Below are 12,440 nucleotides of genomic sequence, written 5' to 3' on the forward strand. Positions count from 1 at the left end.
AAATAACAGAAGAGAAACTAGATGAATGGGACCTTCTAAAAATTAAATTTTTATGTGCTTCCAAAGACTTCTCCAAAAGAGTCAAAAGAGAGCCTACAGATTGGGAAAAAATATTCAGCAATGACATATCTGACAAGGGACTTATCTCTAGAATTTATAGGAAACTCCAACACCTCAACAATAAAAAGATTAACAATCCAGTTAAAAAATGTGCAGAAGACATGAACAGACACTTCACCGAAGAAGATATTCAGGTGGCCGACAAACATAGGAAGAAATGCTCATAATCATTAGCCATTAGAGAGATGCAAATAAAAACAACAATGAGATACCATCTTTTCCCAGCACTAGTAGCAAAGTTCAGCAAGACAGAAAATAACATGCTGGTGAGGATGGGGAGAGATTGGGACGCTGCTGGTGGGACTGTCAAATGGCACAACCACTGTGGAAAGCACTATGGCGATTCCTTAAAAAGTTGGAATTAGAAATACCATTTGACCCAGACATTCCATTACTAGGTATATATCCTAAAGAAGTGAGAGCCAGGACAGGAACAGACAAATGCACACGATGTTCATCACCAGCACTGTTTATAGTAGCCAAAAATGGAAACAACCTAGGTGTCCACCAGCTGAAGAATGGATAACCAAACTATGGTACATACACACAATGGAATACTATGCAACCTTAAAGAATAACGTAGAATCTGCAAAACACTGCGTAACATGTATTAACTTGGAGGACATTATGCTGAGTGAAATAAGTCAATCACAGAAGGAAAAATATAGTATTAGTCTGTTATTGTAAAAACTCAAGGTTTATATATTGAAGGAAATCTTCTTTGTTGGTTACCAGGGGTGAGAGGGAAGGGGATGGAACACTGTAAGATAGATAGACACAAGTATCAATTTGGGTGAAGAGAAGGGCAAAGTACCAAATGTGAGTGATTAGCATGGTGGCATTGAGGAAAAGGAAGACAGAGAGAGGTACATGGGAAGTACAGACAACAAAGATGAACCCTTTTGCACATGCAGTACTGTGTTGTAAGTGAAGGCTAACATGGATAGATAGGTAAACAGGGTGAACTATTAGGTATGTCTATGCAGGGAGTAGTGTGCCCAAGACTATGTGTAGGGTTGGCAGGCAATGTTTCTACAAGTGTATTGGTATGTTCTATAAGAATTCCCAGGTATGTAGTAGAGATGACAAGGGACAAGGTTGTAGTCACTTCTTGGCCATAGCCAACTACCCACTGTTGTTATGTGCCGTCAAGTTGGTCCCGACTCATAGCGACCCCTCCTTGGTTTCTGAGGCGGTATCACTGTGGAAGTAAATTGCCCAACCTTCCTTCCAAGGGAGCGAGTAGTTGGACCTGTGAGTTCAGGACCATAGTCGCAGGGGACATCAAGCTCAATTGGCATAACATACTACACAAAACATTGTTTCACATACTACTTTGGCGAATAGCAACTGGAATCTTAAAAGCTTGCAAGCAGCCATCTAGATGCAACGATGGGTCTCCTCATCCAAAGCAAAGAAGAATGAAGAAAACCAAAGATTCACGGAAACAATTAGTCCAAGCGACTGGTACCCCATGTGATTCCCAGCCTATATGACTGTGAGACCAGAAGAACTAGATGGTGACCGGCTACCACTGTCAACCACTTGGAGAGGGATCTATGTAGGAGATCCTGGATAGAGAGTAGGAGAACGATGTGGAACAAAACTCAAAATCATTTGCAAAAAAAAAAGGGACCAGGTTTGCTGATCTGATAGAACCTGATGGAACGAACCCCTGAGATCATAGCCCCTAGCCCTTCAGGTCTGGAATTGAACCCACTCTTGTGGCTTCCAGCCAAACAAAAGATAGGCATATGAAGTGAACATTTACACTAGGTAGATACACTCCTTGGAGAGAATAATCATGGGAGAATAGAAGGGCAGTGTATGCACAGGGAGACAGCTCGGGGCAGGAGTACATGGAGCAATGGACACAGGGAAGAGGTAACTATGGGAAGGAAGTGGGAGGGGAGCTGTTGCATTGTGGTAAATTGTAGTCAATGTCATGAGACAAAGTTTGTGAACTGTATGGAAAGTGAATTTGCTCTGTAAACTTTCACCCAAATGACACACACACACACACACAAAATATATCGTGAATACGTGCAAATAAATACTGTTCTTCAAAGTAGCACTTTGTGAAATACACCCTTATTCCAACTATGTTGTCATTTTTAAAAACATTTTCAAAAATCATTTTGCAGTTTTGAATCTTTAGGGACACAATCAAAAGTCATTGGAAGCTGTGGAGTGATCAAACTGGAAATATCATTGAGTGGAAAAATAAAATACGGCAATAAGTACTGAGACTAATTTTTGTCCCCCCTCAAATAATGCTGCCTATGGAATCCAACTTACAGCAACCCCTCCTGGCATTTCCCAGGCAGTATCGCTACGGAAGTAGATTGCCCAGCCTTCCTTCCAAGGAGTGGCTGGTGGGTTTGAACCATCAGCCTTCTGGTTAGCAGTCAGATGTCTTAGGCACTACTCCCTTTTGGTTTTGGTTTTATTCCCAAGGAAGTGGTGGCAGGAATAATTGCACTATTGCCTGAACATGGTCAGTTTTCAAAACTCCATCTCCTTAGTTACCTCCTAAATTGTCAGTAGAAGATGAGACTGATTTTTTGTGTGGCTCATAGATTTCTCTGAAACAAATCTCAAAGCATAAAAACTCTGTTACCTAATTATTGAAATCATTGTAGTCTACTATAATGGCATTTAAGAAAAAGACTAATTTGGTTGTATATGGTAAGTTTGTTTAAAAATAGTCTGTTCAGCCAGACACTGTGGGAGAGATATCCAACAGATCTTCCAACTCAGGACCATAGTACTGGGGGACACTAGACTCAGTTGGCACAAGAATATATATATAAGTCTTGTTCCTCTATTTACCTCAAGTAGACACACGCCCTGGAGAGAACAATCATGGGAGAAGGAAGGGCTGCTTATGCACAGGGAGATAGCTCAGGGTGCAGAAGAGTATGAAGGGATGGACACTGGGAGGAGGTAACTATGGGGAGGAAGTGGGAGGGGAGCTGCTGCATTGTAAATTTTGGTCAATGACATGAGACAAAGTATATGTGAACTGCTGTATGAAAAGTGAATTTACTCTGTAAATTTTCACCCAAATCCTAATAAAAAAAAAAAGTCTTGTTCCTTATCCTACATTGGTGCTAGGGTCCTAAAAGCTTTCAAGTGGCCATCTAAGATGCAGCTAATGGTCTCCTATGGTCAGAAGCAAAGAAGAGTGCAAAAAAAAGACAAGGGCATCTGGAAGCAATCACCCCTAAGACATGGTGGTCCTCAAGACCAGAACTAGATGGTGCCCAGCTACCAATGCCAACCACTCAGGAAAGGATCAAATCTGGAGATCCTGGATAGAATGGGAGGGAAAAACGTGGAACAAAGTCCAAAAACTCAATAATGACCAGAATTACTGGTTGGATGGAGTCTTACCAGACTCCCAATACTATGGTCTTAGAATACATTCTGGGCCTGGTATAAAGCTCACTTCCAGGGACTAGCTCTCAGCCCAATAGTAAACAAGATGTACATGCAGACCACTCAACCCAGGGTGATGCACCCACATACTCAATGGAAATGCATCCCTTGGAGCAGTCGACCACAGGGCACCAGAGGGGAAACGTTCACAGGGAGGAGATACAGGACACACAGGAGTGCATAACTGAGGGTCATGGGGTGTGTGGTGGGAGTGTTACTGGGCAGGGAGGGGAGGAGACTGGGTTAGGGTTGGGGATGGTAAATGAGGAATGAAACTAAATGTACATAGAATGTTGAATGTAAAACTTTTTAAAGAAAAAAAGTCTGTTTACAACCACACCTAATAGAATATTAAAGACAATTTAATTATATAAATAAGGAAAAAAATTAGCAAAATTGATTTTTTTTATACTTGCTGTTTTGATAAAGACTGACTTTTATTTTATTCATTCATTCAACAACTGTTGGATGTTGACCATGTGTCAGGAGTTATACAAAGTGCAGTGAATACTCCAAGAATAGATACTCTGAGAAATTCATACCATGAATATATAATCTTACAATATTGGGAAATCCAATGGTTAAATGAAAATACACATTTACAAGATAATAAAAATGATTAATGAGATAACATGTAGTTCTAGTGTTTTTCAAAAAATGATTCTGGAAGTTTTGTAAAATATTTGTTTTATAGCGATATAATGAATTACTGAAAAAATAAATAGTGAGATGTTTCTCAAATCCAGTAATTTGTAATTTGAACTATTGTATCCATCAGTGTGATGAAGAGTCCTAATTAATTATCAAATTCTATTCTAAATTAACTTCTTAAAAATTGATGAATTTTGAATTTCAGAAGTCTATTTCTTAAATCTATAATTTTCTCCAAAATAATCAAAATGTAAAACAACATAATTATTAGACTACAGAAAATAAAAAAATTAATTGCAACTAATTATATTTCTTAAACTTTTCCATTAGAAATACACTTCAAGGGATGAATAGGATTTTGTCATTTAGTTAGCATAGCCTAGGGTTTTCACTGAGGTGACCAGTCTTTTTGTAAATATTGTCATGTTTATAGTAGGTAGTGCTGATGAATAGGCAACCAATTGTTTGTGGGTTCATCTAGAAGGGTCTGTGATATAAATTTAAAATATTTTATTATATGGTATTAGATTTAACATAGAATACAACCGAACATTGAATATTCATCAATGAGAAAATGAAAGAGATGGAATCTACATTTTTATAATTAGCATTTGGAAATGTTGCTAATAATTTTTAATGACATTTTCAAATAATTAAATCCTTCCTTAATTTGTGGGCTATAAAGTCCAAAAACTTAAACTTTTTTTGCTTACATAAGATTTTAGTATTTGTATCCAGTACCTCCTGGAGAAGATACTGAGTGAGAACAGGAAAACATGGGGCAAGGGTTATATCATTGACACTTTGCATTATTCCCATTGTTTCTAATGTTGCATTAAGATGGTTACATATCATGTTTTAGGGTTGTGCATAAGATTTCTAGTTTAAACTTCTGTCCTAACTAAAGAAAAGTTATTTACTTGATCCATTTTTAGAGACATGGATGAAATCATCATCATCTTCATCACAGCTATCACAGCTTAATTGTTGCAGGACTGTTTCTGAATGGTTTTCAGCTTGATTTACATCTTTCTGCTTAAGGAAGCTTCGAAGTGCAACAAGACGATGATGTATTGCTGCATACAGATATCCTGTGTCTTTGGCACTGGCCTGCATGATGAAAATTAAGTTATTAATAATATAAATTACTTAATAATGTTAGCCACATTTTACAAATATTTAATCGTTCTCTATTAATAACAAAAGCATTATATAGTGTAAATCTAGAATACAAAGAAGTGCTAACAACCCTACAAACTAAAGTGAATAATTTTGTAAGGAAGTTCCCAATTTTGCATCTTAAATTGAGAATATAATATTTTGCAATTTAAAATTTTATTTGAATTTGTTTATGTTGATGGCAATGTAATCATTCATAGAGTATAAAAAAGCTCTGTCTTGATCAATGGGCATATACATAGCGCCTATCCTTCCATTCTCGGAAGGAAGGTTGGGCAATCTACTTCTGTAGTGATACTGCCTCAGAAACTCAAGGAGGGGTTGCTATGAGTCGGGTCCGACTCTATGGCACTTAACAACAACAATCTTTCTCTTTAATGCCCGCCATAAATTTTGAAGAAAACCCAAAGCAGAGAGACAAAAATCCAGTAGGGAAACAAAACCTAAGGAAGAAAGAATATGCCAAAGGATTTTAAGAAAGTAAGCTCTTCTATTCTTTATTGCAGAGAAAAGTCATGATTGTATCTTGGCATAATTTATGTTGTCTGCGTAAGGGATTCTCTTCATAGTTTTACAGCCAGCCTTCAACAGGCCATAAGATTAAAATTGTGAATTGATCTTTGACCAGTAAATGCAACAGACTATCCTCACTCCACTGATTTACACTGTAGAAAATTGTAGGTCTAAGGGGAAGAAAAGCTTCCACTTCCTTTACATCATTTTGCTTGGACATCCCCTTCAAGGCATATAGCTCTATGAGGAAGCATAACTCATGAGAGTGGTCTGTGATACTGCACCATAAACATCAAAAGTCCTTGCTTCCAATACTTTTCTGTGCTAATTTTAGATAGGAAATGATTGTTGCTATCAATATAAGCTAGCGTAGTGCCTAAAGCGCTTGACTGCTGACCAGAAGGCTGGTGGTTCAAACCTACCAGCCCATCCTTGGAAGGAAGATGGGGCAATCTACTTCCGTACTGATACTGCCTGGAAAACTCAAGGAGGGGTTGCTATGAGTCGGGTCTGACTCGACCTCACATAACAACAACAACATTATTATATAGCCAAAGCACCTCACACAGGTATTCAGTATGTAACCATTTTCCTCCTCTTTTTAGAAATGAGAAAATAATAGCTCAGAAAAATAAAATGCCCTGTCCAAGTTTACCCAGATAGCAAATTGTCAGGGACTTGAATCCCAGGTTTCTTGACATCAAGGTCAAGCCTCTTTAAGGTAATACAGCAGGAGTTTACTTTTCTCTTTCTTTTTTTTTTTTTTTTTTTTGGTCTTTTCACAATTTCAAAGCCCATCTGGCAAAGTTTATCTCTTTGCAGCCTTTCTAGAGGTTTGCCGAGCATTTGAAAGCTGAGAACTGAGCGGTGGGGTCAATTACATGCCAACTTTTTGGGAGTAGAGTCTTCCATTATAATTTTGATTTGAATATTAAGTTGGCTTATACTATGATTGAGAAAATAAAACACCTACCTAGAAATTAAATAAAATATTTTCTCATATTGTGTTAGATACTGCAGAGTAGGTGTTGAATAAATATTTGTTGACAAGTAATTGAATGTTTTACATTATGTGAAAAGGCATAATTTTTCCTTAAAAGTTGTTTATATTAAGAACAGATACTGAAAGAGTATTTGTAATTGAAATATAAATACTATTTTGCTACTTTCACTCACATTAAATTTTAAATATACTTTTCAGTAGTCAATATATTTCCTTTTGCCATATTCATTCAGGCAGTTTCATTCAAGAAACTCAGAAGAAGAAATTAAAAATAAAATATATTTGTTTGAATAATGAATTGGCAATGCTTAAAAAAAGTCATAATACCCAATAAGTGCCGTAACAAAGTGCTGGGAAAATGAGTTGGTTCAGTCTTTTTGGAGAGAAATTTGGCAAGGCAAGTTCAAAGCTTTTCACATGAAAACTAACATGGATGTACACAGATAATTTCTTACAGTTTGCTTGTAATAGTGGAACTCAGTAAATTGCTTATGTATTTAACAAAATGTGTTTAATGTAATAAATTATTATACATAATAGAATATAATTTCTTTTCAGCTCCTCAAGTAATTTTTGAAGAATAAAATACTATTTAATGGCAAGAAAAATCATTAACATTGACGAAAAGGAAGTTACATATGTGTATTTCATAATCATATATTAGCTATTTAATCTCCACAGTCTTTTAAGTTATAGTTGTTATTGTCTTTATTTTATAGATGACTAAAATGAGGTTAAGAAAGGTTAAGTAACTTGCCTGAATGTCATACAGTATATACAGTATGGTACACATGAATATATATACACACATATGCACATAAACATATGCACATGCACATATATGTTGTTAACTGCTGTTGAGTTGGCTCACAACTGATGGCGACCCCATGCTCAGTGGGAAGAAACACTGCCCAGCCCTGTGCCATCCCCATGACTGGTTTTGAGTCAGACATGATTATGATCCACAGGGTTTTCATTGGCTGATTTTCAGAACTAGATCACCAGCCCTTTCTTCTTCATTGGTTGTAGGCTAGAAGCTCCGCTGAAACCTGTTCAGCCTCATAACAACACACAAGCTTCCCCAGACAAAGATGACTATTGGCTGCACATTAGGTGCATCAGCCAGGTGTTGAACTGGTCTCTTACATAGAAGTTGAAATATATATAAAATATAGTTGTTGTTGTCGTTATGTGCAGTTGAGTCGGACCTCCTCCTTGGGTTTCTGAAGCAGTATCACTACAGATGTAGATTGCCCCATCTTCCTCTCGAGGAGTGGCTGGTGGGTTTGAACCGCCAGCCTTCTGGTTAGCAGTCAAGTGCCTTAGCCACTATGCTACCAGAGCTATGAAATATAGTATAAGGCCAAAATGTTAATAATGGTCATCTCTAGGGGTAGAACTGTGAATTACTTTTTATTGCGTTTGGTTTCATTATCTGTAGTTTATGAATATTTTGCCACTATATATATATATACACACACAAAATATATATCTATATATGTATAGAGATATATACACACACACATATATATATATAGATATAGATATACACACACACACATATTTTAAATCAGCATGGGTCAGGTATTGAGCAACTAGGCTTAATCATGACTAACAGTCTCAGTCAGTCTCAGTCTCTGGCAGGCTGCTTTACCCACTCAGAACCAGTGGGGACCTAGACTGGCAGAATATCAGATTATCACCCGAAATAGCAAGCAGGGTTTAAACATCATCTTACACGTAACATCTTAATACCCAACAACCCTTAAACCTAACAGTGTACTTCCTGGTAGTTAATACAACATTTGGTTTTTCATCAGTAGCCATTTCTCAACTTTACCATTACTCTATGGCAACCAATTTACTTGTATTGTCATTTTCTGCCTGAGTCATTTGGGTACACAGTCTTCTCCAGTCTTCTGGAGCCTTTTCTTTCCTTTTTCTATTTGGACTTTCTGTGTCTGAATCTTGCATTTCAGGTCAAGCATTCCTGCCGCAGAGAACAGCTAAAGCTGTGCTCCCATCCTGTTACCTTGGAGACTGACTCATGCCCAGAATTGGAATTTGCTGTTATCCCTTGGATGGTGGTTTTGACTTGCTAGCCCTGTGTTTTTCCATTTCTCACTGGTTCTTTTCCAGTGACTCAAAGCCGCTTCTGTGTCAGCGTGCAGTATAAGCTTCAGGCTGTGGATTCCACTAACCCCCTCTTAGGAGCCATTTTTGACAGTACTCACCAGTAACTTAGCAAAAGTGTTGACATAATTTGATTAGTAAAGAAAAGGGTAGAGTTTTGACAACATATATCATACACATGTCTTGGAATAGGTACCAATTGCTTATTATAGATTTTGAGGTTAATTTCTAAATTTCATATAAAATTTAGGTGTGTATTAGACTGTAAACAACCATAATGAATGGCTGGTATGTTGTCAATGATACAGGTTGTGTAAATAAAATGAAAAAAAGAAATTGCAGAGACTTGTATTAGAAGCCCTGCTGGTACAGTGGTAAAAAGCACTTGGCTGCTAACTGAAAGGTCGACAGTTCAAACCCACCAGCTGCTCCATGGTAGAACGATGTGGCAGTCTGCTTCCATAAAGATTTCAGCCTTGGAGAGCATATAAGGCAGTTCTACTCTGTCCTATGAGTCGGAATCAACTAGCAGTGACATTATAAATATAGTAGGATAATCCTCTATCACAGAAATTTTTCACTTACCTGAACTAAAAATATTTTGATGCTGTAGTCTTCTAAATCAGTAGCCATTATTTGTAAATTTTTATGGTTTGCTCTTTGTATCTCCATTTGAGCCCAGAGTTTGCTATTCAGAATCAGCCTCAGGCTGCCTTGATTGCGCATAACTAAAACAGGAAGGCGAATCCATTAAGCTTAGAACAGCTGATTACCTTAGTCTTCCAGAGGAATTTGCCTTTTTTGAAAGCAAAGTAAATCTTGTAGTTGTTTATCAGACTGTATTTCCACTATTAAATTGTAATTTGATTAGATTATCACTTGGCTTTTAAACTATACTTGGGTTCTGGTTAGCTGCTAACCAGAAGGTCAGCGGTTCAAACCCATCAGCTGGAAAGAAGATGGGGTGATCTACTTCCGTAAAGATTTACAGACTTGGAAACTCAGTGGGTGTTGCTGTGAGTCAGAATTGACTCGATGGCAGTGAGTTTTTTTTTTTCTTTTTTCTTTTTTTAACTTGGGCTTTATTATATTGAAAGATGGAGGACTTTTTCTTTAGTTTAAATGCCAAAATTATAATTTCTACTATAATATTTAAAAAATGGTAAAAATTTTAGAACTATTAAAATTTTAGTTTGAAGACTGTTTGTCCAAGAATAATTGTTGACAATGGAAAAAACTGAAACAAAAATCTTAAGTGTCCAAGATACGGAATTATTTAAATAAATACCATGATGCAACCAATCAAGAGAGTATTATGCACCCATTAAAAATATTAAAGATATTTATTAATGTGGAAACAGCATCATGATAACACTATGTAAGGAAAGCAGTTATAAAGCCATATGACCACCATGCACCACAAATTTTACAATATTTATATATATCTATGTATACAGAGAACAATATCCAGAAGGGATACGTTGTCGTCATTGGCTGTCTCAGGAAGGTAAGCCATATGAGTGAGTTTATTTTGTTTCTTTTTGATGATCCATATTTTCTGCTTCCTACAATGAACATGTAGGAATTACCTATAATTACATGTAATAAAAAGAAAAAATATATTTTTGTGTTTTATTTCATTTGGCAGCAGGAGAAAGTGGAATTAAATGAGTGTAGAGAACAAGTAGTACCTGCCTTGGGAATAATACTTGGTTGAGTTATTTAGAATCTTGCTTGCCAGTTGCAGAACTAAAGACACTACTCCTATTCTCCTAGTCTGAAATCTATGCCTTCCTATTTCTTAAGGTTGATACCTGAAAGTCAATTTTCTCCTCCAAAGCTTTGACCTTCCAATATTGCCCCGTGAATACATACACCCCACTCAGATCTCTGGTCGGTGCTCATTTTCAATTTGGGCTTCTGAACAATGTCCCAGTCTGTCTTTTTTGTGTGGCAAACCAAAATTGTGATCCACAGGGTTTGCATTGGCTGATTTCACTTGAAAACTAACATGGGTGTACACAGATAATTTCTTACAGTTTGCTTATAATAGTGAAACTCAGTAAATTGCTTATGTATTTAACAAAATGGGTTTAATGTAATAAATTATTGTGCATAATAGAATATATTTCTTTTTAGCTCCTCAAGTAATTTTTGAAGAATAAAATACTATTTAATGGCAAGAAAAACCATTGTGTCTTTCAGTTTGACTGACTTGATTCTGACCATCTCTCTGCCTGCAGAATTCTGTAACTGCACAGTTTTCCTTAGAAATGGACCCTTTTTCCTAATATCCACATAATGTTTGAAATGCCAAAGATACATTTGTTGTTATTGTTGTTATGTGCCATCAAGTCGGACCCAACTCATAGTGACCCCTCCTTGGGTTTCCGAGGCAGTATCACTACGGAAGTAGACCCCATCTTCCTTCTGAGGAGTGGCCGGTGGGTTTTGAACCGCCAGCCTTCTGGTTAGCAGTCAAGTGCCTTACATTAGGGTGCATGTATTCTCTTTCACCAAAGCTATTTTCACTTTACAAAATAAGTTCTTTTAATCAAATACCTTTAATAATAAGAAAGTGTGTGTGCTGGGCTCTATCATAGGTGCTTTACATTTTCACATTCATTAACTGAGTCATACACTGCTAATGTCCTATCAGTTTGAGATTGCCACCAATTTGAGATTGATACAAGTATGGCAAAGAGATTAAATAACTTGCCCACGTAATCAGTTATTAAATGGTACAGCCAGAATAGAACCCAAGAAGTCTGACGTCAGAGTTCACTTTAAACAAGAAGTTTTTCTAGCACACTAGAAGCAACATTGTTTTCAACAGTCTGATTTATTGATGTATTTTAAAACACATCTTCAGAAAGTGATGTGTATTTATATTGGAAATTTGACCCTGAGTAGTTGGGGCTTGCTTGACAAAATGAGCTGAATTCCTTACTTAGTCTCGACTGTAATGTTCCACAGTCGCTGCGTGCTGTGTCGTTCAGTCTCAGTGTTCCTCTGCCCTTTTCAATCCAGGATTGTGTTGTGTTGTTGAATATAAAAAGCTTGCAATTGATCTAGATGACAATTTTTTTAAATGTCAAATATATAGAAATTTTTTCCAAGTGAATCATTTCTTAGGGTTATAACAATTTTATATTTGCTCTTTTATCAGAATAACCATTATTAATTATCTAAAAGCCAACTTTTAAAATTTATTTAACTTTCAAAAACATTCAGTTTTTGAATGGTTCAAACATCAAAAAATAAAAAGATAAAAAGTGAGAAGTCGAGTTCCGGCAAGATGGCTGACTAGGCAGAAGGATTGCACAGACCCTCTTCAACAAAGAAAAGGGAAACCAATTAACACAGACACAGAAGATAATCATGGACCCCTGAGCCTTGA

At 36.7% G+C, this 12,440-nt stretch overlaps 1 protein-coding gene across 1 annotated transcript in view; it reads right to left on the reverse strand.

The window, feature by feature from the left end:
- The window catches only part of RANBP3L (RAN binding protein 3 like), a 96,665-nt gene that overhangs the window by 4,100 nt on the left and 80,125 nt on the right, over positions 1-12,440 (reverse strand). The window contains 4 exon segments of the mRNA XM_007953241.1: positions 4,605-4,699; positions 5,133-5,322; positions 9,626-9,768; positions 11,991-12,111. Of these exon segments, the coding sequence (XP_007951432.1) occupies positions 4,605-4,699; positions 5,133-5,322; positions 9,626-9,768; positions 11,991-12,111 (549 nt within the window).

Source organism: Orycteropus afer, unplaced genomic scaffold (assembly GCF_000298275.1).
Source record: "Orycteropus afer afer isolate SDZICR_OR568_19922 unplaced genomic scaffold, OryAfe1.0 scaffold00378, whole genome shotgun sequence".
Taxonomy (NCBI): domain Eukaryota; kingdom Metazoa; phylum Chordata; class Mammalia; order Tubulidentata; family Orycteropodidae; genus Orycteropus; species Orycteropus afer.